Raw genomic sequence first — 27,821 nt, 5'->3', positions numbered from 1 at the left:
CAACATGGATGATTAAATCAATCTTGCAAACCACATTAGTCGAGGGAAGGCAACAAAATGTTTCTTTCACTAAAAATGCTTTATTAATAGCCAGTCAAAAGCACATGTTGTTGAAGACTGAGTTTCCACTTTGTTTAAAAAATACTTTTTCTAAATTATTATTTTTTATTTTAGGAAAACAGTGGGGGCACAAGAAAAGGAAAGGGAAAAAAGAAGAAAAGATTATACAACATAACTATGTTTGTCAAAGGCAATCATGTAGTACATAATGTATATAGGACAGAGAATATTTTCCCTTTCATCCCCTTCATTGTAATTTTTAAGGTATTATCTATAAAATACAATAGTTCTTATTCCTGTTGGGGTACAATTATATTTATCCTTTAAGTTTTAAATTTCAAACTTCGGAACTAATCTATTTTGACTTCAATGCTGGTTTCATCATTACTACGTATTCAATATAACATATTTTCGCCACTTCTACATATGCATTAGAACCTTTAATAGATAAGTAGTATATTGCGGTGGAAAAGAAAGTCTATTATATATCTTATAGTGGAACTCATTTGTATCCGAGATATTACATTTGGAAAAAATACTTTTTATGATTGATGGTTTTACATTTTCTTGGAAGAACCCTTTTGCCCAAGTAAACCAAGAGGAACGCAGAACTCAGGCTAAGTTGGACCTTAACGGCATATTTCGTTTTCCTTGAGTCCTCCCAAGATGTATGTGAAAGGCAGGGAATGTGCACAGCCCTGAGGAGGTGTCCAAATGGAATCCAAAGTGGATGTTACATTTAACTCATGGACACCATAGGGACCTGTGGTCGGATAGTTCCCCAGGGGAGTTCACATCTGCAGCACTGCTGGGACCCAATTCAGATCAGGACTGCAGTATGGGAGGAACCTTTCCCCCCCTGTATCACTTTCCTAACTTGAAGTGGCCATTGGGGAACTGCAGGGGCATATGTGCAGTCCCCAAGCTGAACAAATAACTCCCCCGAGGGTCATTTTGGGGCAAGGAGGAATTCTGAAGTCATTTGGAATACTGTGTACAGTTCTGGTCACCACACCTTAAAAAAGATATTATAGCTTTGGAAAAAGTGCAGAAAAGGGCAACTAGAATGATAAAAGGGTTGGAACACTTTCCCTATGAAGAAAGATTAAAGCGCTTTGGGCTCCTAAGCTTGGAGAAACGACGGCTGAGGGGTGACATGATTGAGGTTTATAAGATTATGTATGAGGTAGAGCAGGTAGAGAAAGAGGTACTTTTCTCCCTTTCTCACAATACAAGAACTCGTGGGCACTCCATGAAATTGCTGAGCGGTCGGGTTAGAACAGATAAAAGGAAGTCCTTCTTCACCCAAAGAGTGATTAACACATGGAATTCACTGCCACAGGAGGTGGTGGCAGCTACAAGCATGGATGGCTTCAAGAGGGAATTAGATAAGCTGCTCTTTTTGTAGCAGGAACTCCTTTGCATATTAGGTGACACACCCCTAATGTAGCCAATCCTCCAAGAGCTTACAGAGCTCTTCTTATAGGGGCTACTGTAAGCTCTTGGAGGATTGGCTACATTAGGGGTGTGTCGCCTAATATGCAAAGGAGTTCCTGCTACAAAAAGAGCCCTGGTGGAGCAGAGGTCCATTGGTGGCTATTCACCTCAAGGTATAGATAAGAATTCTCAGGCTGGGGCAAGTGATGCACTGTATTCTTGGTGCTTAGGGGGGCAACAGTGGGAGGGCTTCTAGTGTCCTAGCCCACTGGTGGACCTCCTGATGGCCCTGGTATTTTTGGCCACTGTGTGATAGTGTTGGACTGGATGGGCCATTGGCCTGATCCAACATTGGCTTCTCTTATGTTCTTATGTTCTCCATCTGTGCCACAGTCTTGATCCGAATTGGACCCCTGTGGTGCTGCAGAAGTGAAGTCCCATGCTGAACTTGCAGCTGCGGTCTGACTGCAAGTACCTTTGATGGCTGCAAGTTAAATGCATTATTTATTTATTTAAAATATTACCCACCTTTCTACCTTATCGGGACTCAAGGTGGCTTACAATGTAAACAGTAATAAAATAAATACAATAAAACACCAGTTAAAATCAGTATTTTAGAACTTCTGGTAGACATAAAGAATTAATCAAATGGTATCATGAATAAAACTTCAGCTTCCTCCTAAAGATCGGGAGTGAGGAGTTGTTCCATAACCACGGGGCTGCTGCTGAAAAGGCCCTCTCTCTTGCACCCACCAGACGAGCTTCTTTGGGACAGTCAAGAGGGCATCCCCCTGTGATCTTAGTTCATATCCTTCAGATACCCTGGTCCCAACCCATATGGGGCTTTAAAGGTCAAAACCAACAGCTTCAATTGGGCTCAGGTGCAGATTGGAAGCCTGTGTAATTGCTGTAGGGTTGGGGGGGGGGTCACATGATCTGGGCAACTGGCCCCAGCCAGCAGTCTAACTGCAGCATTCTGCACTAGCTTTAGCTGTAGCATGGCGAAAGGGGCCTAAGCCCAAGCAGAGATCACCAGATCAACAGGAGGAGAAGTGTATGTGGGTTTTTTGTGTTTTTTTAAAAATCTGCACTCAAAGGGTAGAATTTTGTTTTTTCATGACAAACTGAACATACACACATATAACACAAACGGGGGTATCAAATGCTTATGTTTCCAATAATTGCCTCTTAGATATTCTCTATCTAATACAATATCACGTATCATTATTTTCTATGAGCTCACATTTTTGTCTCTTAAAACCAACATCTGTACCTGCTATCTCAATGTTCTAACCTATACTTTGCTCTAGGGATTACATTTTTAGGTTACAATCATTTGCACTATTATACCAATTATAGAAGCGCCTCCATGTGTTCTGGAATTGTAGTGTATCATGTCCCGACCGTATCATGTCACTCAACTGTCTGCATACTTTTCAGGAATGTATAAGTGTATGTTTAATGACGTCAGGTTCAGCATTTTTTTTTGCAGCTAGGAGAGCTAAAATGGCTGAACCATGAATTCCACAGTTTCAAGGCTTTTATACTGTCAGTAAAATACACGTCATAGCATACATTACAGCAGTGGGATTTTCCATTAACTAGGGTCCTTTTCCCGCCCAAACAGTTACCTTATATGTCTAGAATGCTGGAATGCTGCCAACAACTGTTCTACCTTATATGGTCAGAGAGTTACCCGGATGTTAGAAGCTTGCTTCGCAGCCTCCAAACAGAACAATTAGTTACCCTTCTCGCTGAGAAGAACATACACATTACTGAAAAACTGGCAACATTTTTCAAGCAGCCATTGAGATAAGGTCCCGGATGGTGAAACAACTGTTGATCAAATTTTAATAACTGCCGAGCAGCCCCGTAGCTAGGGAATTCTTTGGGAGGGGGCCTCGGGGGGCCCACCAGCTAATTAAATGGAAGTACAGTGCAGGTGGTAAGTTGGAGCACTTTGGGGGCAGTCCAAGAGGGAGGGGCCCAGAAGAAACACTAGGGGGGCCGGGCCCCGTGGGCCCCATGTTAGCTACGGGCCAGCTGCCGAGTTCTGCTGAATAGCCTGGTACCATAGCCAAAAATGAAACAATTACATCCCCTCTCCCTTATAATTGCAAAACAGTAGCACATGGGATAAAGTCTTTGCTATCCCTATGCCACAAGGACATGATCCATTGTTTAAAGGGATGTGCTTATTGCGCCCCTCAGGAACTGCTGATGGCAAAACATTACAGTTGCTAAAGTCAAAGCTCTCCTATATTTTGGGATACTTCAGGTTTTTAAAGAGCCTGCACATTTCTTAGGTAATGGAAAATTTAGGTCCAATGCATACATGCCAAAGCATATACATTTTGATACTACAAAACCTTTCCTTGATTAATGTCTGGGCTTATTCTAGATTGTAATACTCAGGGAGAAAATCCTGCACTGTTCATTTGTGTGTGTGTGTGTTATAAATTTCTTCCATTACTCATAAATACATCTTTCAGTACCACAGAGGCAAAATTAGAAGATGGATCTCTCTAGCAAATAGTTAGCCAGAAGAAGAGGGGGGAACATATTCTCACCTCAAGGCTTGTAACTGCCATTGACCACAGTTAGGGAGTCCAAGAATCCCTCTGGGAAATTGATCCTGCACCTCTCTAAGATTGCGTCTTGCAAATCAGATAGGTACCCCATCCAGTAGTCGTGGCAGCACCAGCGGTCATTTTGTAGAAAAAGAGCTGCAGGACCTCATTAGCATATCTAATAAGTTATTAGCATAATAACTCATTAGCATATGCCACTCCCCCTGACATCTCTGGAAGGGGTGTCAGGGGAAGCAAAAAGAGGGTGAGGTTTCAAGTATTGACTCAACGCCGTCTCGTAAGTAACAGTGAATCAGTTTTATTAGTTTCAGGAACAGTGAAGAACACACGACGACACACAACAACAAACAGTGGAGCAGGGCTCCTTTTAAACTATCCTGGGCTGGTGTAGCCACGCCCTAGAACAGTTAAAGACCAATGGCATTACAAAGATAGCATCCAATCAGATCAGTCCCCTCCTGAGCATTTCTCTGCACTCTGATTGGTTACATTCACACATTAGCCAATAGTATTGTTACAGATTACAATCCTTCTTTTCCTCTCAAGCTTAACATGGCTTTTAATATAGCTGAAGACATAACAGGAGGCATCTTCAAAAGCCTCCCCTTCCCTTCCCCAGCTGGCCAGAGAGAGTCTAGAGTCATCTTTCCATTATATTCTATGGGGCCATAGAATACAGTGGAAAGATTGCATGACTTTTGAAGATGCCTCCCCCCCTTTTTTTTGCTTCCCCAGCCGGCCTGCTCCTGGAGGGGCCCCCCCCCAGCCCATTAACATCACACATTAAATTCTTGTTATAACTACATGTCAGTGCAGTTGCTGGAACCCACTGGGGCTGAGAGAGAAATCGCTACCTTTGAAGTGCCTTCAGCACTCACTTCAAGTCTTGCCTATTTTAGGATGGCTGCATTGGCTGCCCTTTTCCCCCTCTGAGATCAATTCAGTTAGGGCTGCAAGTGGGGGCGAGGGGCGGGTAACCCCCCGCTTTGGAGGCCCGATTTCCGCCGCCGCGGAAAATCGGTGACGCAACCACATCAATAACGTTGGGGGCGTGGCCCCGATCGTCGGAGGGAAAACTCTATGGTTTTCACTCCAAGGATCGGGGCCATGCCCTCAACGTGATCGACGTCGCACGTCACTTCTGGTGACGTGCTGGTGGCTCGCACACAGATCCAGGGACGGCTCTCGGAGCCTGGCAAGGCTCCCCCGCCAGTAAGTATTTTACACTTAGTAACCCTAAATTCAGTGTCCTGGTTATCACCTTTAAAGTATTTTGTGATAGGGTTGCCAACCTCCAGGTGGTGATCTCCTGGAATTATGCCTGATCTCCAGATCAGTTTCCTCGGAGGAAACTGCTGCTTTGGAGGGTTGACTCTGTCACATCATATGGCATTATAACCTGCTGAGGACCTTGCCCCTGCAAACTGCCCTTCCCAGGCCCCACCTGGAGGTTGGCAACCGTACTTTGTGGCCTACGTCTCTGAAGGACCGCATTTCCCCTTACGCCCCTGTGCACCAGCCATGGTTCTCCAGCTGCCCCCTCCTAGTTATTCCCCCTCTTAAGGTGGCCTGCTTAGCATGTTCTTTCCTTATAGTGGCTTTCAGCTTATGGAGCGGGCTTCCCAAGGAGGTGTAAGGGGGGCAGTCTGTAAAGGCTGTTTTATTTGCAAGAGCTTTTAATGGGGTTTAACTGCCAGCATTTTCTTGAGGAGGGGGCGGTGAAAAGGATTTCATTGTGTTATAGATAATTTTAAACTTGGAATTTGGAATATGGATATTTTTAATCTTGGCATTTTTAGCTGCCTTGAAAGGGAAAGTGTTTTGATAAGTAAGTCCTTTGATATCCAAACCCTACTTTAACAATAGAAGGCTGTCATGAGTTGAGGGAGATGGGCCTTCCTGTAGAAGGCTGTCATGAGTTGAGGGAGATGTTCCTTGAAACCTACTGAAAAGCAGCCTAGGCTTTGCCACAGTTCTGAGACAGGGGAAGAGATACAAATCAGGATGTAATTTGTATATGTTTGCGTGTGTGCGTGTATTAAGCGCCATCAAGTTCTGAAATTAAGGAGTTACGTGGTGCAGGAGATGGAACTTTGGCATCCAGGGCTATCTTCCTCTCAAATTAAATTTTGTTTCTCTCCCCACACATTTGAAAGATCTGTTTGAATGTTATTGATTTACAGTCAAATCACATATTTTGTAGGGGATTGCACTTTAAAATGTGCCCTGTGCATTTGAACCCTGATGTCGCACAACAGGAATGCTGGTCACTGCTCATGTTTTTGTGGTTCTGATTTTTCCCCTTTGTTTTTGCAGTACAATGATTATGTTCATTTCATTGAACCCTGTTTTAAGGGCATCCTTGTCCAAGCAGACAGAGATAATAGAGAGGTGAGTGGTACTAGGCTTGGAGGGATACATTCATGCATAATCTGTTCGTTATTTAAGAAGCTAACAAATGCTGAAATATAGTACTGCTGTTGTCCTGACGTTTTCCTTCACTCTGATTTCTAATAGTGCTGGTACAGATCATGAGACTAGTCTAGCAGTCTTCAAGAGAGCTCCCCAGGCCACTGGTCTTCTATTGGGGGATTGTGATTCTCAGATGGAGGGTTGCACCGGTGGCATCACAACCATTTTTCATTTGTTCTTTAAGGTGTTTTTAAACGAAGGCAAAAAATGAAGTGAGAGAAGCAAAGAGTAGGAGTAAGACAGAGGGGCACATTTATGCAACATAGTTTTGCCAGTTTAATGGTCATGGCTTTTAAACTTGGCACTAAACTATCATCATGGGAATTGTAGTTTGTTAAAGGTGCTGAGAATTCTCTGTTAAAGATTCCAAGGTTGCGGTCACACATGCCAGATAAAACGGGGGTGGGGGGAAGCAAGGCTATTCCCTCTGGAGGAATTTGACCTGCAGTTGCGCGATCACACAGTCCTTTGAAGCTGCGGGTGCAGCCCACCACTGCGTGATCAGATGCAATCGCGGGTGAGTCTGGCTCCCCCCCCCTTTCCTTGGTGCCTGTTTACTCCGCTTCTGCAGCGGAGCAACACGGGTTGCTGACAGCTGCAGGACGCTTCCCAGATGTTCGTGTTTGATCGCGCCCTTTAAATCTGCCCGGAATTCACGCTATGTCGGGGCTAGTTGTGCATATGATTGCATCCCAAGTCTCCTACATAGAGCTTCAGATCTCTGGGAAGGGGGCATGACAAGTTAGTGGAAATCTGTAGTATAGATGTGCTCGGGAAAATAGGAAGCTGGGCATCTGCGATGAAAATGTAGTAGAAGTGGCTTCCATCTTGCAGATGGAGGTTTGAGGTGACTCCAGTTCTGAACAAGCTGAAAACTACCGTCCTCAGTGTGTTGTATTATACTGCCTCTTAATAGACATTGGGCAGTGGCCCAGTGTTGCCAGATCAGGCTTTATTTTTAAATAATATGTTAATGTTGTGCTGTGTTCTTTGGAACTATGATGCTCTAGACCAATGTACGGTCCCAGGAGTGTCACTTAAGAATCCGGGGGGTGCAGAACCCTTCCTCGATTTAGGCGTGGAGGTGGTCCTCACTTTCTAAAGATATAACTTGCTTGCATCTACATCCAATACACAGTTTTGCTTAAGATACAGAATGAGCCGATACGGTAATCCTGTTGCTCCAAGACAGAAGACACAGCATTTCCCTTTCCTCTATGAGGCTTTCTTGGGGGAAGCAGAACTGCTCTTTGAAGTCCCTTGTTGATAGTCTCGGCCTGTATTGTAATCCTCTAATCCAGGTGTGGGCAGAAAATTCTGGAAGATCTTCTGTAGGGTCTGTCAGGACAAGAGATGAACAGAGGTGATTTGCCCTTACCAGCCTCTGATTATACACATATGTACTATATTCAGGGAGCTGCGGTGGCTCAAGTGGTTAAGCCACTGAACTGCAGGCTGTGGAAGGTCGGTAGTTCAGGAGTTCGAGACCCGAGTGTGCCGCATGACGGAGTGAGCTCCCGTCTCTAGTTCCAGCTCCTGCCAACCTAGCAGCTCGAAAGCAAGAAATTGCAAGTAGATAAATAGGTACCACTTCGGTGGGAAGGTAACAGCGGTCCGTGCGCCTTGGTGTTTAGTCATGCCGGCCACATGACCACGGAAACGTCTTCGGACAGCGCTGGCTCTTCGGCTTTGAAACGGAGATGAACACCGCAACCCTAGAGTCGGATTCGACTGGCTTTCGAGCAAGGGAACCTTTACCTTTTACCTTACTTTCTTGGTGATCTTCCATCCAAGAACTAACCAGGGCTGACCCTACTTAGCTTCTGAGATCTAACAACAGCAGGTTCACCTGGACTGTCAGGGCATAATAGTGTTTTGTTGGCCCTGTATTATTCTCTAGCCAATGCTCCCACTCCCTTCTTTGACATTCTTTCTTTCTTGTTTGTCTAGCACTTCAAGCAGCTGGTGGATGAGTTACAAGCAAAGGGAGTAGGGACGGTGAACAAGGCTCTGATAGAATCCTTCAAAATCCTGAGGGAGGTAAGAGTTTGTTATGTCCGCTGACCGCCACCAGGGGCCAGTGACTACCCCCCCTCCCCGAGCTTGACTCCAAAGGAACAATGGGACTGGGCTCCTGGTCTCTCCACGGAGGGACCAATGGGACGGTGGCGGGAGATTCAAACCCACCAACAGGAACTAGGGATGGTCTCCCGTGTGTATATAGTTGGCCAGCTGGCCAGTAGTTTTTTGTCTTTGTCGTGTACCAGTGAACCATGCTGACCACTACACCACACTCAGCGGGTTCTATATGCGTCTAACCCACTACACTTCAGAGTTTGTGTGGGTCTGAGGTATTTCTCTCTTTGTTTCTCTCTCTAAGCACATGCTTCCTTCCTTCTGTGCCCCAGAGCATTGTGGGGATTACAGCAATGCAATGGAGGAGAACGGAATTCTCTTGTTAATTGACGTAAATCCTTTGTGACAGTGCCAAAAGCTGCTGATGAGCACATTGCTTGAGAAACTGTAACAATGACTATGACACGTTTAGACGTGGTTATTTCAGGAACTTTGATTTATATACATACATATTTATTAAGTGTTTGACTTAAGGTAGCAGTGAAGGTGGTGTCGCTATGACAAAAACAGAATAAAAATGAGTTATGGATGTGGCTTTTGGTGTCAAACAGTAAACCATGTGGCTAGGCTCCCCTGAGAAAACGTGACCCCATCAGATCAGGCTCTTGACTCATCCAGAACTCTTATTTCGTTAGTGACAATACTATTGAGTTAAGTCTCGCATTTAATCAGAATGTCATCCTTCATATTTCACCAATGTGTCAATCCTGTGGTTTGAGGGTGAAAATGAATGACTGGGTTTGCTTGCCAACTGACAGGGGAGGATGAGAAGGGCAGAGCTGAAGGAGTGCGACGGAGAACAAATGAGAGCCTCTTAAAGCTGAAAGGCTTCAAATAACTTAATTAAGTGGAATATAATCCCCAAGTAGAATTGACTGGCACAGATAAAAACCAAAGACTCTGCCTTGTATTTCATAAATGGAGTGACTGGAATTGTTGTGCTTTGCACCAGTATGACCCATCCATGTTGTGGCTCAGTGGTAGAGCATCTGCTTGGCATGTGGAAGGTTCCAGGTTCAATCCCTGCTGTCTCCAGTTGAAAGATCCGGCAATAGGTGATGTGAAAGACCTCTGCCTGAGACTGTGGAGAGCCGCTTCCAGTCTGAGTGGACAATACTGTCTTTGATGGACTAAGGGTCGAATTCAGTATAATTTTATTTTTTATTTTATTTATTTATTTTGGGATTTATATCCCGCCCTACCCAGTGGCTCAGGGCGGCTAACAAACAGGGTTTAAAAGTTTAGAACAATAAAAACAATGTTACATACATGATAAAATTTGGTGCTTCAATAATCTACATAAAATAACCAAGATGCACAACATCCTACATTGCCGGCCAGTTTTCTTGATAGCATGAGCGCCAGGAGTGATATTTCCCAGATCAGTCGGGCGACATCTACCCCCCAACCCAGAATACGGTAGATGGATGATAGAATCACGGTGGTGGAATAGCGGCGGCGGCGGCTCTTACTCAAAGGCCTGGCAGAAGAGCTCCGTCTTACAGGCCCTGTGGAACTGTACAAGGTCCCGCAGGGCCCGGATCTCCTCCGGGAGCTCATTCCACCAGGTAGGAGCTGCCACCGAAAACGCCCTAGATCTGGTGTGGGCCAGCTTCACAACTCGGGGGCCTGGGACTTCAAGGCGGTGGAAATTCCTCGATCACAGTGCTCTTGAGGGAACATATGGGAAGAGGCGGTCCCTTAGGTAAGCCGGTTTCATGTGTTCATAAATTATGTAGCTCCAGCAAACTGCTGGGTATGGAGAGACCAGGTTTCATTAGCATGGCTCAGCACAGTTGTACCACAAGGAAACTGTGAGAAGAAAAAGAGTTGATATCGAAGTTGGTGCTGTTTTGATGAAACCCCACCAGAAAGCAGCTGTTGCCCCAAATCTGGTGTAGGGGTGGGGACCCTATTTGTTCGTTTTGGAAAGCCTAAGATCTTCCCTGTGTTCATGCTCAGTAAAATTGTGCTTTCACAGTATGAAAACTAATGCAAACTTGTTTAAGTACAACCTCCCCAGGCCCCCATCCCCAAATCTCCAGAAATTTCCCACCCTGGATCTGGCTACCCTACCCCCCATCCCTTGCTGGTGGCCAGGGGGGAACTGACAACTTTAGCACGTGCAAAGTGTCTTCCTCTTACCACAAGTAGTAGTTGCCTCATGAGATTAGGAAAAGGACTTTCAGGATAAAGGCCCTGATTTGCTGGAAAAACGTGCATTTCTCCTAGCACCTCTGATGTCAGAAATTAAGCACCATGCTGGATTCCTTGGAGATACATTCTAAATCAGGAAGCTCTTGTGGATTTCTCTTGCTTTTGAGATAGGTGGGAATTTAAGTTACAGTTCGGAGAATCTTTAGATTAGAGAGTCCATAATTGACAAACATATTTAATAACCTTGTAGCCATCCCAGCAAACTCATACCTCTAATACAGTTTCCTTACTGTGATTCCATTCCATTTGTAGTTCAGAGATGCTGGTCAAGGAGGCCTTTGTAACCAAGCCATCATGCTGATTACTGATGGAGCCATGGAAGATTATGAAGTTGTCTTTGAAAAATACAACTGGCCCGATCGCAAGGTTTGTTTCCAGTATGACAGACAAATAAAGAAAATTACAAGGGCTACCAATATCCTGAGTATCACAGAGATGTGAACAACACAGGGTGCAGTCCCTCAGAAGTAAGTCCCATTTTCTCAATGGAGCTTACTCCTGCGGAAGTGTTCTTCGGATTGCAGCCTAAGTTTCACTTGAGATTATTAGTTGAATGGGTTTTGTTTATGTTCAGTAGCCATGTTTAGGATTGGGAGGGAATCATTCTCCAGATGAGGATGTCAGTGATCCAAGAAGGGGTTTTTGCTTGCTTGCTTGCATGTGGCAGAAGAAAAGGCAGAGGAGATGCATCTTTAGCCCTTTGAGTGTCATTTTGGTAAATTTAATATGGAACAAAGATAGCCTGAAGGTCGCAGCTTGAAATAGCTCTAGGATGGAATCACTGGTCTGCTTCCTTTGTCCACTTGTATTACTCACCCAGTGCAAAAGACAACAGAAAACAGTTATTTTCCTCTTCTTTTGATCAAAACAAATATGTTGTGGATACATGACTCTGTATTGTGTTTTTGCTGCTCAGTAGTGCATCAAGTAGCGTACCAACTAAAGGGTGACTCTATAGTCCCGCAGTGACATGATTGGAGCTCTGTATGGCTGAATGATTATTTAAGTCGGCTTGCCCCTTGAGTTAGTGGGATTGAACAATCAGATTTTAATCCAGTAGCACTTTAGAGACCCATAAGATTTTCGGGGAGCTTTGACTCTCAAAAGTTTATACCCTGAAAATCTTGTGGGTCTCTAAGATGCTGCTGGACTTGAATCAACTCTTCTTCTGTGGGCCAACATGGCTATCTTCTGAAGCTATCTTTTGGGGAATGCACAGTTATTATGATGTAACTGTCCTTGCGGGAGATGGAGGGTTGGAATTGCATTGTGCAGCAACAGGGCGTGGTGATTTGACTCTTGGGAATATGTGATTCTCCCACAATGGATGCTTCAGCTGGGGTGACGGTGTGGGGGAGGAGAGATATTTAGATCCCATGCAAGTGTTGTTGGTCCTTGCTTCTGTCCTGTGGATGCCTTTTCACCATTTCAAAACTAACGTTTATTTATTTATTTATTATATTTCTACCCTGCCCTCCCCGCGAACGGGCTCAGGGCGGCTAACGTTAACAGGGTATTATTGTGAACAGAAATTCCTTTATGTGGATTTGTAGTGAAACGAGACACAAAATTTGCAGACGCTCAGTGTATAAAATAAGCAACCCTGCATTTATCTCTTACCTTTACAGCAGTGAGGTAGAGGCATTTTACTTTTATGTTGGATAAGGAAGGCATCTGTATTTCAGCATCTGTGCTCTTGTGTCACAGGTTCGTGTTTTTACATATCTTATCGGAAGGGAAGTCAGTTTTGCAAAGAATGTGAAGTGGATAGCATGTAACAACAAAGGTAAAGATCGGTCCTTTATTTAATCTTTTGATGAATATTATTTATTATAACTGGACTGCAGACTTCCATTTGTCCAACTACAAGTTTGATTTAAGTCTGGAGAGCTCCAAGAAAGCTTCAAGGTATTGTGTATTCCTAGACATGCCTCAGCTAAACAGGTGTTTGGGACTGTCAGGAAGGGCTGAGGTACCACACTATTTGTACGCACTATCTGTCCCTAAGTTGAGAAGAGCATATATGGCGGCACACTGCAATGCATTCCCATCTGCACAGATGAAGGGTCATTTTCAGGGCATTCCAGGAAGTCAACGCTATTGTGACTGCCCATTAGCAACTATAAACTCACTTGCCCATATATTTTTTGTTGTTGCCCAAAACATGCAGTTGGAAGAGAAAAGTTCCTGAGGAAATGGCCATTAAAATTTTCTTCCTTTTCCGAATCTACAAGGTTGAGACTTCTGCTGAGTACTCTGTGCAATTGTATAATAGATGTGGCACATTTCTGTTATACTGTCTTTCTAAATATTTAAAACCTTTTAAAAAGTTTAAAATTAACTTTTATGGTATATGGCCTATAGCAGGCCCGTAGCTACAGTGGGGCATCTCCTGTAAGCCCCCCAACTTATTGCCAAGCCCCCCCAACTTCCCATCCAGCCCAGGCCTTGCAACTTCCAATTTTTTATTTTATTTGTGGTGCTCCCTTGGGGCGTGTGCAGGGTGCCCCCCCCAACTTATTTAATAGCCCCTCGAATTAAAAAATCCTGGCTACGGGCCTGGCCTATAGGCTTTTAAACCTAATAAACTGAACTGATAGAATTAGCGGACTGAATAGGGGGTGTTTCAGGAAGGGCTGAGGAAGATAGAATTAGGGAACTGAATAAGGGGTGTTTTATTCCTTAGGAGAGACCCATGGATGGAGGGAAGTAAGTAAGAGTGGAGACAAAGAGCTTTGGTTGGGATTTCCTATTTCTTAACTTTGTTTTAAAAATGCATTGGGTTTGAGAGATGGGATAAAAGGTGGTAGGTAAACCAAAAGGAAAGTACTTGTAGCTCCTTTCCATCTCAGCTGCTTCTCGTGCAGTCACATGAGGAGCTGTTGCAGGTATCACAGTCACTGGGGTTTATCTGGGTGCTTGGATCCCCTCGATCAACTTGGGACTAACTTTTTCTGCATTGCTCTCTGCGTGTCCAACCCACTGGGTGGCCGCTGTACCTGAGCCTCATTGAAAGCAATAGCTGTACATTCTAGTCACATTGATTTCAGTAATATGCTGGCACTTTTGTCCTGCATCCATTTCACGAGCTGTGTTTTACCATGATAAATTATGGTGCCAGTGTATATAGTGTCTGGGTGCCTGTTACTTGTCACCGCTTGTGAATGTGTAAGAACCATTTCATCACTTGAAACCGAGGCGGTAGAAACTGGGAATGCAACTAACATGGGGCAGTGAATGTGTGGTTGTGTCCTGTTGAGTTTCCAAGTGAACAGTCATTGGTAGTCCTCTTGACAAGTCCAAGGGTTTCTGGGATGTCCCTAAGCCCTTCAGGACATCAGTGCCCACATGCACAGAGGATACTACCAAGCTTACATGTATTGAGGCCTGTTTTAGACCTTGAAACAACCATTCTGAAATCCAATCCATTTCTCAGTACAGTCTGCAGAATGCAGTTCTAGACATTGTATTTTCTAATTCAAGGAAGTTAACTTTATTTTGTTGTTTTGTTTTTGTGTGTGTGTGTAAGGCTATTACACACAGATATCCACTTTGGCTGATGTCCAGGAGAATGTCATGGAATACTTGCACGTGCTCAGTCGGCCAATGGTTATCAATCATGATCACGATATCATATGGACTGAAGCCTACATGGACAGTGCAGTAAGTATGTTGAGCTAAGCCTCCAGCCGGCAGACTGTAAAGGCTAAGTGTGGATGAAGGACAAAGATAACCTTAGGCAGACGTCATCTGTCTTCACCTGTGATGTCCTTACGTTCCATCATGAACTAAGGGTTCAAAGCAAATTGCACAGGCATAGCAGGAGTTAAGTAGTATTTATGTCTTCTGTGAACTCTGCAGAGACACCGTATAAGGGATTACCCACAGCAAAAGAGATTAGTTTCACTTTAGGAAATGGGTCACTGAGCCTCCAGTCCAGTGGGGCTACAGCAGTACAGAGTCTTAACTGCTACACAGAGGGAAAATTGACTTGTTTTGAAGGTGTCAGGCAAGGTCCGTGATAACTGTGACCAGGAAACCAAAGAGGGGACATGTTTAAAGGGGAGAGAAGCACACAGAGAAGTCAGAGGTTTGTGTTGCTGGTTTTTTCAGTGCAGCAGTTTCTGCTGCCAAAAAGATAAACTGCTTCTAAAACTGAGTAATGGCTTGCTTCTTTGACTGAAAAAACCACTGTAATAAAAAGAAAATTACACTGAAATTTCACCTAAAGCAACTTTTGAACTTTTTCCTTAGGCTAAACATTGGAGGAATTTCTAGTGAAGCCATTAAGAGTTTTCATAAGATTAAGGAAATCTCTCAAGTGGATTTTGTGTACCTTTAAAATGCAAAACTCTGGCTTTATGGCAATTCCTGTGGGTGTATGTCTGTTCTTTGTTACCTTGGTCTTGGGTAGATTAACCACCTCCAGACTGCCTGAAGTATCAACATGAACAAGACCTTTTCTCACACCTATTGTGTGTTGAAACAGAAATAGGCTGTCACACAGCAGCCCACCAAAAATGAGGTGAAATGTGAAGCTTGGCCATTGCATTTCATTTCTACCGATTCTTTAGTGGGCATCATGTTCCTTCAGTGTGAGCACTACTGAACACCCCCACCACTGTGTATGGCATTGGTTGGTTTCGATTGGTGCCTGTCAGTTGCAAAGGAAACAAAGAAATGCATCCCTGTTTATGATTAATAATGGAAAGTTTTACATGATACTGCCTCATATCCAGTACAATAGGAAGACTTTCTTTCTCTATTGACTTTATGGACATCTGATTCTACTGGAAGTCTACTATGTACTAGAGGTCAATAAGAAATGTATCAATTGTACAACTGGCTATCTGTTTTGTCAGTCTTGGCGCCGACTGTTTGGAACAATTGTGCAATGATTTCAGCTTGCTCCTCTTGCATTTCTGGCTGGCATTTATCTTCATTTGTTGCTGTGTTTCATTACCTTGTGCAATCATTCATTACACCCTCCATTCATTTCATTAACGGGCACATTCATTTGTCATCCACATCTCTCGCTAGCTTCCACAAGCTGAGGAGGTAACAAGCTGCTTTGCGTTATCTGAACATGAACTGTTCATCTGGTGTCAGTCTTGTTGTCCTGTGCTAGTTTACCTAGATGTAGCTCCACTATACATCCAGGCTGGGGAGAAGATGACAGCACACCAGTGAGAGAGCTGTGCAGTGTGGGGAAGATGCTGATAGCTCTGGATGTATTTGTGAAGCTATGCTGTGCTGTATTGTAGTGTAGTGTTTGAAAACATGACTGGTGACTCTCAGCCTTCCTGTATATAATAATCCTGTCCTGCTTTAAAATAGTTATAAGTAGGGATGTGTGCTTGGATATATATGGTCCGAACATATACCCCCCAAATACCTAATTCAGAGTAGTATTCAGTATTCTTGGGAGTACCAGTCTCTAAGTCTCGTATATTTCTGGAAATATTTGGGGCTGGATTTTTAAGGACCCCAAGGCCTATTTCCCCCCCCTGTTTAACAGGTTTCATGAGCAGTGGGAGGGAGGCATCCTTCTCAGCCCAGGGAAGGCAGCTCCCAGCTATTAGGAGTCTCACACCCAGCCCAGGGAAGGTGGTTTCCAGCCTGGGTGAGACAGGCACAAAGCCCAGCAGAGCTGTGGGTCTGGCTGGCTCCTTCTCCCTCCCTCCTTCCCTCTCCCCTTTGTGGGGGCAAGGCCTTTTCAGGGCTGTTTTTTCTCCCCAGTCCACACTGCTGCAAGTAGGATGCTTGGGGGCACCTTCTTCAAGGGCCCTTGGCCCAATTCACTTGAAGCTGGTGGGGAGGGTCTTTAGTGGACAGGCAGCACTGGGTCCCCTGCAATTTTGGTGTCATTTAGTTGAAAAACAGCCCATCCGCCCCCCTCTAAAAAGTCCCCCATAGGGAATAATGGAACCAGAATAATTTTGGAATCCCGGAAAACCCCAAATCCCAAAATGGTACTGGGAGAGCCTAATACTCTGGTATTTATGCCCTTTTTGAAATGCAAATCCAAAAAATACTGTATTTTTTTCCAGGTGCACATCCCTAGTTGTAAGGATTGTGGAGGTAGTGTTGCTGCGCTTTAATCATTTAGTAAAAACTCAGTATAAATAGTATTACTAACCATTCAGGAGTATATAAAGGCAATTTGTAAATTACGCCATGAATTAATTGAATATATGTAATACTCTTGTGTGTCATATGTTACCTCGTAAGGGTTGAGCATCTTAGACTGGACTCATTCCTGCCGCATCCTTTTTAACAGTATGTACTTGGCCAATTGATACAAATTGCCAGTATTGTTTTATCAGGTAGATGATTAGGATAGATGATTGCAGGTCACTTCTTGACTTTGCTAGAGGCAAGCCAAGTTGCTTTTCCTCTGAGAATATATGGATACATCTCTTTCTCGTTTACATAGTATGTCTGTCTAATTAATGCACACATGCATACATATCAATTTCTCTTCAATATACCTGAATGTATGTTATGTGTGATGTCTCTGCTTATCTTTAGCTTAGTTTGTTCTATATTCATTTCATAGTTTGTTTTCTTAAGTGGTTTTTTGCACAGTATACTGAATAAGAGCTGAAAGGGAATTTCATACTAACAGAGATATATTCTGAACATTCTGAAGTCTGTCTCTGAAATCCCAAAACCATTTTTTTCTTAAGTGAAGCTCAGGTCATAGTTAACAGTTGGCGTTTGTATGTCTTAATACTGAAGTTTCAGCATCAAATATGCAGAATGAAGGTTCGTGATAGAACTTAAAATCCAAATGATAGATTTTGAAATGTGAATTTGTGCAGTATTATGAATATTCCTTTTAAAAAAGGACTCTATTTTCTTGCAAATGTACGGCCTTCAAGTATTTTAAGTGGGGTATTTATATTGCAGGTTCTGTGGATCATGTTTTTTAACAGTCCTTATGTCATGTGCCCATTCCCATCAACTGCACCAAAGATGATCATAGCTTCTGATTATTCAGATATTCTCTCTATCTCCCATGTAGCTGCATATTAGCATTCCAGTTTATCCCTAATGTTCTGGGTATCACCTGGACTGTTCACGCAAACGAGAGAAACATTGCATAGATATGCCCTTTGTATTTCCCCCCACTATTTCCCATTTGTCCCCAAATGCCGTTTCTGTGCTTATATATATTATTCAGGTGCTTTTGTTTACCATGTTTGGCTATGTACGTATGGCTAGGCCATATTAATACGGACATGCGTACGTATGGCTTCTTCTGAAGCTTCCTTTCTCTCAGTATTCCTCTTTCTTGAATATTCCCTGCCATCTTTGTCTCAGCTTCATAACCTCCCCACCAATGAGCTAACTTTCTAGCATCCTCTTAGTTATTTTAAAAAATGTACTTTTCATATGCCTCTCTTGTATTAACTTCCTGTCAATGGCTGGCACACTTTAGTATAATACTAATAAAATTACCCTTTTCTTCCTGGTAGCTCTTTGCATCTCAGGCTCAAAGCCTCCTGCTAATGACAACAGTGGCAATGCCAGTTTTCAGCAAGAAGAATGAAACGGTAAGCATGATGCTCTCGGGCAACCTCTAGGCGCCACTTGGCATGAGAGTGGATAGAAGAGTAACACTGCAGTCTAAATACTGCTAAGTTATCCTTTGTCAAAGCACACGTGTTATATTATACAGTCCTAGGTTCTGTCTCTTGTTGCTTCTCACTTTATATTGTCTATTCAAATATAGGTGCTCAAGCATAAAATAAACAACCCCGTCATCATGTGGAACAGGCAAACCTTTGTAAAATTTGTCATGTGTCCTTTAAAAAAAACTTAAAATAGAGGGTCAGTAATGCTTTCCTGATCACCATTTCTGAATATTTTCAAGGGGATGTGCTAAATTTTGCATTCACATGTCCTTCACAATTGCAGCCCAATCCTGAGGGCCACTGTGGTGATGGTGGTGGTCATCCACTGACATAAAAGTGGTGCCACTGGTCTGCTTCCTGTGGACATTCAGAAGGAGGAAGTAACAACCCAAGATCCTCCAGAAGGCACAGGCAGCATAGCAAGCACAAGAGACTCCATAGCAACCCTGGCAGCATCCACCAATCAGGCAATGGCAGCCAGTTATGTCTTTGTGAGTGGCACACACAGGTGCAGCCAGTCTCTGTTCACCAATCTGGCTTTTGACCCTCAGTGCCAGTCCCCCCTCCCACAATGGAGAGCCAGCAGACAAAGAGGAAAGACCCAGTGACAGTGCAGCCTCAACAGAGGTACATGGCCTGAGCGCATCCCCCCAGCCCATAAGGGAAGAGCACTCATGTGTTTAAAAGGATGCCCACCCCTCCGTGGCAGGGGCCTGACTGGCAGCAAAAATGCTATCCATGCACAACTATCCTTGTCCCCTGCTGCTGCACCCACATACCCCCAGCCTGTTCACTGTGCAAGCGGCACACAGCAACCAGCCCAGGGTGTGTGAGAAGAGGGCAGGGGTCAATTAATGTAGTCAGTCTTGGTGGTGCCATTGGATCTCTCTTATATTGTGCATCAGAACATAACAGAAGTCCAATTAGAGACCAGCGCAGGGATCCCAACATGAGTATCCCTGAGTCAGAGCCCACCCACGGTGACATATGAAGGGGAGATCATCCTAGGAAGCCCCGAGGGGAATTCACAGGTGAGGGGAAGGAGGAGGTTGGGCAGAGAGGGGCGTGGACCCAGTCCTATCTGCCAGTTATCAAACAGACTTTATTGAACAGTCCAGACTTTATTGAACAGTAAATCATGATACAGTCCAATGAATGGTGTTGCCAGCTCCTTCTGTCCAGTATGGCTCTTATGCCACTGCAAGCTGCTCCCAGGGGGCATGGGAAGAGAGGCTGGGCTATCCCTGTTGCAGCATGCTTGGAAGTACGGTGGACTTGTCAAATGGATGTCTGCCCCGGGCAGAATGCTTCAAGAGCCGGGCTGGAACCAGTGGCAGGAACTTCACCAGTTGTCCTCCCAGGTCTGTTCCCTGTTGAATCATCACTTGCACAGATTCTAGACAGAAACACATGCAGTGGTGGCAAACAGTACAGAAGCTGTGCCCACTACAGCCATGCTTATGGGGCCCAGCAGCATCTGCGGTCCCACCCACATTGGAGGGCCCCATCGGCCAGAGGACCACCCCCCGAGTCACATGCTGCAGCTATCCAGGTGACACGCACTGATCCCATGAGATAGTAGTGTGCATCTGCTCTATCCACTCCTCCTGTATTCCTGCCTCCCCTTCTCATCATAGGCAGCTCTATTGGGAGTATGCCTTGAGCATACCAATGTGGGGGCCTTGCTCAGGTCACCTCGATACATGCATATCCATACATGCCTCAGGTGTGGGAGCCTGCACTGTCGAGGCCGTGCCTGGATTTGAGCGAGGGGGATGGGTGAGGCAGGTGTGGACCCTTAGGCTGGGCTGCTGGATTCCCATCCCTGCTCACCTTTCAGTGCATCGTTGCCCCTTTGGTTTGTGTCTCCAGAGGTGGGGTTCTGAAATGAGACATGTTAGCCACACAGCATGGCCTTTGCTCTCCTCCTGGGTGGCTAGGGCTAAGTGCTCCTTCAGTGGTGCTAAGTGCCTTCTCAGTGCCTTTCCTGCCACCCAAGTGCAACACTGTGTGCTCTTAAGTGTGGACGTCTGGAACGCCATAGATAGAGTTCCATTCCATGTGCAGTGGGCAATAAGGCATCCTGACTGGGGTTTATGTAATGCTGGGTGGCTGGGATTGGGTGTGGGGGAAGGGGTTTGGCCATTGCTAGGGAGAGGGTGATTTACTGTGGATGTAATCAGCCTCCTGTACAATGCTGGGACTGGTGGGCAGGCATGTGCTTGCTGGGGGGGGGCGGGTACTTAGCCTTTTCTGTTGTATGGATGCCCATAAGCTACTCTGGTTTTTGCTGGCATCATTTTACATGGTTGGGGGGGGGCATCCCAGGTCTGGTATAGTATAGGTAGCCTATTATCTCCTCCCATGCCCTGGGCCCACCACTTCCTCCCTCCCAGTGCAGCAGTATGTTCCTGCAGTGTCCTGTGCCATTGCTACAGCAGCTCTCAGTTATGGTGCAGCAGCAACAGGACTACACCAGGTTATCTCTGCAACACGCTAGCATACCTCTGAGATACGCTGGCATAGCAGCTAGTTGGCTCCTTGAGCACTTTCAGCCCCCCCCCCCCCCGCCGCACTGTTAGTAGAGAGATACTCGAGTACGTAGTAGAATATGAGCATTCCCCATCAACTAGAAGATTCACTCTACTGTTCATACTGAGTTCCTCCATTTAAATTTTTGTTGCTGTTTCAGTTGTGTTTTGGATTGCTGCTGGGTGTCTTTCAGAGTAGTCGATTTTTAGATTTGCTGCTTTTCAATCTGTTTGTTTAAAAAAATGTATTTCTTGCTGGTATAAGCGGCCTTGAAAATTATTTGTAATAAACGTGGAATATACCTTTACTGAACGAATGAATGAACAAATACTATTAACAATGTCTTTAAGTGTTCTTGACAGTTTTCATTTCTGAGAATGTTTTTTTCTGTTATTCTGTAGAGATCTCATGGCATTCTTCTAGGTGTTGTGGGCTCAGATGTTCCTTTGAGGGAACTCCTTAAGTTGGCTCCACGGTACAAGGTAAGATGATGCACTCCAACAATTGTCATAAAGATCAGTGATTCCTAGTGAAGGATACATCTCTAGGAGAAGAAGCACTGTTCATATTTAAATGGCATACCTGAGGGACCGCCTTTCCCCACACATACCCCAGAGAGCACTACAGTCGGGGCCACAATATCGGCTAGTGATTCCAGGCCCCAGGGAGGCCAGGCTTGCTGCAGCCAGGGCCAGGGCCTTCTCAGTGGCGGCTCCTACCTGGTGGAATGAGCTCTCAGAGGAGATCAGGGCCCTGTGGGACCTTTTACAGTTCCTCAGGGCCTGCAAGACGGAGCTCTTCCGCCAGGCTTTTAATTAGGAGCCGTCACTACCACTACCACCAAGTATTATCGTTAGTAACAACAGGGTAGTGGGTTGACCCTATATGAAGATCGAGCCACAACATCGCGATAGATCAATCACCGCTGAATCGGGACCTTGTGTTACATTTACAGTACGCCATCTAAATGCGATTGAATGACTAACATCACTGAGCACTTTAATTGTAAAATATGGTTGTTTTATCTTATCTTGTCTTATCTGTTTTTATCTGTTTTTATATTTGGCACATGATGCCCTAAACTGTGAGCCGCCCTGAGCCCGTTTGCGGGGAGGGCGGGATAGAAATACAATGAAATAAATAATGAAATAAATAATATAGCACGTAGTTGACTTATTGAATTTAGTCAGCAACAGAAGTGCAGCACACAGTAACAAGTATTCACAAAGAAGACTTTATTTAAAGTGAAATGCATCTATTGTCTGAAGTAAATCACCATACAATCCATCATAGGAAAATGCAGAAGCCAAAGAATTGATATACAAGACAAACATACAAAAAGTCCATAAATATACAAGGCATGTTTTTGGGTCCTGATACATTGAAGCAGCCTTTAGGGGTGCTGGTTAGAGTTAAGGAGATCTTGCCCAATATAGAAATAACAGAAAAGCATTATCTCATAAGGAGATGGAATGAGACTCTCGGTAGTTGTTCTTTGTTCCTGAGGAAGGACCAGAGGTCTGAAACACTGGAAAAATTACCTAGGAAAAGTGTTGGACTTCTTGTATATTTATGAACTCTCCTTTGTGAATATTCTGTGGGGAAATTCAGCTCACAGTTGTTTTTTGTGGCTTTGTTATTCTTTGCTACTTATTGAATTCACTGCCACAAGATGTGTGAAGATGGCTATTAGCTTAGATGGATTAAGGGAATCTATGGAGGACAGGTCTCTCAGTGGGAGGGAAGGCAGCATGATATAGCTGGATCTCATCAACTCACAGAAGCTAAGCAAGGTCAGTACTCTGGTGGGAGAGTGCCAAGACTCTGCAGAGGAAGGCACTGGCAAACCACATCTGCTTCTCACTTGCCTTGAAAGGCCCTTGCTGGGATTGCCTTAAATCGGTTCCTGCTCGACAGCACTTGCGTATGTAGGTCTCCGTGCGCCTATTATGAGCCCTGTTAGCTGCCTAGAATATCCATGCACAGAGGTTAAAGAGCTCTGAAGATGAGATGCTGGGTACAAACAGGAGGGGAAGGTTAAACTGTCCTGGAAACAAGTGAGGGAAAGGGACATCTGAATGTTTGGAGGGCTGTAGTTGGAAACCAACGCAGTTACTTGAATTATGAGCGTATATAGCTTTCTCAGGACAATAAGACTCAAAATAGGCAGAGGTCATTTCGGGGGGAATCGCGGGGGATCGCAGTTCCCCTGGGTGAGGTACGGGGGGCGGGGCACATGACAAAGCCCCGCCCCCTGCTTCCGGCCGCCCCGCTTCCGGCCCTCATTCAGCCAGGAGGAGGCAGAAGAAGAGGGAGGGTAAGTTGCTTCGTCCCGACCTCTCCCCACCCCTGCCTGCCTGGGGCCAGGGAGGGCCTTCGCGGGGCTTCCTTGTACTCCCGCCGGCCTTGCAGGTCCACCGCCGGGCCCCTCATGGGGCTCGGCAGTGGAGCTGCAAGGCCGGCAGTGGCGGCCGGGACCGTTGGGGGCGGGGTGTGTGGCCTTATGACACACTTCTGGTGATGTCAGGGGGTGTGGCCTTATGACACACTTTCGGTGATGTCAGGGGGTGTGGCATATGCTAATGAGTTATGCTAATGAGTTCCCCTAGCTCTTTTTCTACGAAACGACCCCTGAAAATAGGGATCTTTTCTGGAAAGTAGGAAAATCAGTTATGTTTGTAAGTGAGGAATCTCTTATCTTCTCTGTTATTTGAAAAGTTATAGAAAGGGAATGGGGCTAATAATTCAACTACATTTTGTTTAAAGCTGGGTGTCCATGGATATGCCTTTCTAAACACTAACAATGGCTATATACTGTCTCACCCGGACCTTCGCCCATTGGTAAGTGACTGGCTGAATTTCTTCGTTGCTTTCTTGGAGTCTAGTTATGCCATTATAGAGTGTCTGATTCATTCACATCATCAAGTTGGCCTTAAGGGGCCATGCTAGTATATGTTTGCACCCATACCTATTTAAATCTGTGATTTGGCTGAATATTCATCATCTTTGTACATGATCCATGTAGCAGTACATGCTAAATTGAAAGATTTAAATGGCAGACTGGTAGGATTGGTGGTAGAATAGTACTGCACTGTTCAGTGAGGTTTACTGGGTGACTTCTACATATTGCTTGCAGGAAAAGAATGATGCTTGGAAACTTCCTTATTAAATTGGGGTTGTGCCCAAATATTGTGTAGCTAGGAAAAGTTAATAATAGTTTCTGTTGCCCTGACCTGGACAGCCCAGGCAAGCCTGATTTCATCAGATCTTGTAAGCTAACCAACCCTGGCAAGTACTTGGATGGGAGACCTCCAAGGAAGACCAGGGCCGGGATGCAGAGGCAGGCAATAGTAAGCCACCTCTCTGAAACGTCCAAGCCCCACTAGGGGTTGCCAGAAGTCAACCATGACTTCCAGGCACACATGTGCGCACGCACAAACAAAAATACTCACAATCCCCCCCCCATAAAATAGTTTCTGTTTTAGATATATACTATAATTTTTGGTTAATTCAGTGGCAAAATAATTCAGTTATTTTTTTCTGTTTGTCTTCTAAACTCCAGTATAGAGATGGGAAGAAGCTGAAGCCCAAGCCAAATTACAACAGTGTTGACCTTTCTGAGGTGGAATGGGAAGATTCGGATGAAGTAGTAAGTTTACTGTCTGGGATTTCAGAGAATATCTCTCCGCAGCTTCACCCCTCTCCACTGACATCAAAGTGCATTGTAAAGCTTGTCTGATTTTAGTGGCTGATTATTTATTGAAAAGTATAAAATATCGTCACCCACTTCTCCATATAGCCAGAAGTATTCGTAAGTTTGATCTCAATTAACAAAAGCTGCACATCCAAAAGCCCAGCAGAACAGTATTGGCTTTTTTAAAACCAGGATTCTTATAAAAAATCTCATATGCATTACAGGCCATCTAAAAGCAGGAAGCCCCAATCCTAGCCAGAGGCATTAATGTAAATCTGTTCCCTTTCCCAGCTACGATCTGCAATGATCACTGGGGAAACTGGCTACCTCTCAATGGATGTGAAAGTGCCTGTGGATAAAGGGGTAAGTGTTTTATTGCTGTAGTTTTGTTTGGGTTTTTTTATGCCCAACATTTAAAACAAGGCAATTTAGAGAGAATAAAAGGAAATTCCATAAATATAAAAACAAGCCCTGTACAGAGGAGGAGATTAGATGTATACCCCGCCCTTCATTTGGAGTCTCAGAGCAGTTTACAATCTCCTTTCCCTTCCCTTCCCCACAACAGACACCCGGTGAGGTTAGGTGGGGTTGAGAGAGCTCTGAGAGAGCTGCTCTTTCAAGAACAGCTCTGACAGAACTGTGGCTTGTCCAAGGTCACCCAGCAGCTGCAAGTGGAGGTGTGGGGAATCAAACCCGGTTCTCCCAGATTAGAGTCCGCGCACTTAACCACTACACCAAACTGGCAAGAAAGCGATAAAGGAAATACAGGTTTCGGTAGCTGCTAGGGTTGCCAGCCCCCAGGTGGTGACTGGACTTCTCCGGGAATTACGACTTGATATCCAGACTACAGAGATCAGTTCCCTTGGAGAAAATGGCTGCTTTGGAGGGCAGACTCTGTGGCATCACACTGCTGCTGAGCATCCTCCCCAAGCGCCACCCTTCCTAGGATCCATCTCCGTGTCACCAGGATCTTCCCACCCTAGAGTTGGCAATCCTAGCAGCTGCTTTTCAGATTAATAAGAACAGGAGGCAGCATGTGGGCTTTTTGCACGTGTGTGTTTTAACCTTGTTTTTATTTATTTACTTATTTGTACCCCGCCTTTCTCCCCAGTGGGGACCCAAAGCAGCTTACGTTGTTCTCCTTTCCTCCATTTTATCCTCCCAACAACCCTGTGAGGTAGGTTAGGCTGAAAGAATGTGGCTGGCCCAAGTTCACCCAGCAATCTTCCATGGCAGGAGTGGGGATTCAAACCCGGGCCTCCCAGATAATAGCCCGGTACTCTTAACCGCTACCCCACACTGGCCCTTGTGGGCTGAGAGGAGGAGCTTCCATCCACCTTCACTATTCAAATTACTAGACACAGTGAACCCTGATTTCCTTACCGGTTTGGCTTCTTCTGTATGCTTCTGATTTGCTTTATTTGTTTATGGTTCTGTTTGTGTGATTATATGTTTAAGCAATCATAGATGATTTGTTTGCTTTTAAAAATTGTTTATTTTTAAGATGAAGAAAACTGCTCCAGGGAGGGGTGAGGGTGTTTCATGATATCACAGGCATCTAGCAATCTGTATTGTACAACCCCTTCTAAGTAGCAGAACTCACAATGTGATGAGTGCATTTTCCAGAGAGGAGTGGCTCCCGTTTTTGTGTATTTCTAGATTCTCCCTTTTATCCTTGGACTGGATTTTAATAGGGTTTTTAAATATATATCAGTTCGTAGTGTTGGTTGATTCAATATGCAATGCGATGGGGTATAAACCCTCAAATAAAATAAAATACCAGTCATAATCGAGGTGAAATAAAAGTAACATAAATCCCAGGGGAAGCCTGGAATCCACTGTGGACTAGGTCGGGGCAGACCTTTTCCTCCTCTTACCCAGCAGGGAAGCCCCTGGTCTGTGTGGCAGCACATAGAATTTGGCTTTGGGGTTATTGGGCTGGCCATGCTTGGCCAGTTAATGAAGTTAGCTGAGATATTTTTGAAATGCTCAGCTGGCAGCCAGGTTACAAATCTCCCCTGCAGCAGCAAGCTGTCTTTGCACAGCATGGACAGTTTTGCCTCAAGTCCCCTTGATGCCTGCTGTCACTGCGCCAGATGGATTTCCAGTTCACTGAGGATTAGTGCTGGGGGGAGGGGGGGGGACAGTCTCAGCATCATGGAATTGGAATGTTCCACTACGATTGATCACTATCCTGCTGCCTAGCAGCCCAAAAAGCCCTGCTGAGACCAGGCTTGTCAGAGCTTGGAAGCTAAGCAGGTCAGCCATGATCAGTACTTGGACGGGAGACCACCGAGAAAGCCTGGGGTCACTATGTGGAAGAAGGCAACAGCAAACCACCTCTGCACATCTCTTGCCTGGAACGGCCTGTGGATGGGGGTCCCCATGACATGGTTGTGACTTGATGGCATATTCTACATCCTGTTGCCTACTGCCTTCCTTCCCATTTCTGCCCAGCTATATTTCTATCCGAGCACTCTGCTAAGTGTGCAGATCTGACCTAGGCAAATAGCAATACTTTATCCATCATCTGAGGTGTATATTAAAGCAGGCCTAGAGGAATATATTCACATATATTGGGGAGAAAGGTGGGGTTTTCAGATTTTCCGGGTAGTCGAGTCCTTAAGCTTGACTTCGGATTCTGTGCTTGCATTATGCACCATACTTTTTTCTCCAGTGTATTTATTCTGCAGCTACAAGAAGAAAACCCCCACACTTTTCTTAATTGAGGTTGGAACGTCATTTGTGTTGTATGGGGGGGGGGGTGCCTAAAGGTTTTTTTAAAATTTATGCAGTTGCCCTATTGCAGCTGCACAGTAGTGTCAAGTAAGGGCCTCCCATTTAAATCCCCCTAGTTTAGTGTTGCGCGTGCCTTTTAGTGTTAGTTCTTCCTTGAATGAAAGGGAACACAAATGGGGGAAAAAACCTCTTGAAATTAACTTACCAGACTATTTTGAAATTGACAAGTGTAAAGGCCCATTTTCCTCATTGCCAAGCACTAGGGGATTTTCTGCTGTTATTGGCCACTGGGAAAAGTGGGAA

At 44.8% G+C, this 27,821-nt stretch overlaps 1 protein-coding gene across 1 annotated transcript in view; it reads left to right on the top strand.

Annotated features, from left to right (window-relative positions):
• Positions 1-27,821, top strand: part of CACNA2D4 (calcium channel, voltage-dependent, alpha 2/delta subunit 4) — a 251,208-nt gene that overhangs the window by 59,842 nt on the left and 163,545 nt on the right. Inside the window, exons 10-19 of the mRNA XM_015422870.1 lie at positions 6,405-6,479; positions 8,511-8,600; positions 11,166-11,279; positions 12,621-12,699; positions 14,443-14,576; positions 18,395-18,472; positions 21,487-21,567; positions 23,852-23,926; positions 24,648-24,734; positions 25,071-25,142. Coding sequence (XP_015278356.1) covers positions 6,405-6,479; positions 8,511-8,600; positions 11,166-11,279; positions 12,621-12,699; positions 14,443-14,576; positions 18,395-18,472; positions 21,487-21,567; positions 23,852-23,926; positions 24,648-24,734; positions 25,071-25,142 — 885 coding nt within the window. The remainder of the gene's footprint in view (positions 1-6,404; positions 6,480-8,510; positions 8,601-11,165; positions 11,280-12,620; positions 12,700-14,442; positions 14,577-18,394; positions 18,473-21,486; positions 21,568-23,851; positions 23,927-24,647; positions 24,735-25,070; positions 25,143-27,821) is intronic.

The sequence above is a fragment of the Gekko japonicus genome, unplaced genomic scaffold (genome assembly GCF_001447785.1).
Source record: "Gekko japonicus isolate JY-2015 unplaced genomic scaffold, Gekko_japonicus_V1.1 scaffold34, whole genome shotgun sequence".
NCBI classification, from domain to species: Eukaryota; Metazoa; Chordata; class Lepidosauria; order Squamata; family Gekkonidae; genus Gekko; species Gekko japonicus.
The sequence above is the reverse complement of the archived record's forward strand: the minus strand, read 5'-3'. Positions and strand labels throughout refer to the sequence as shown.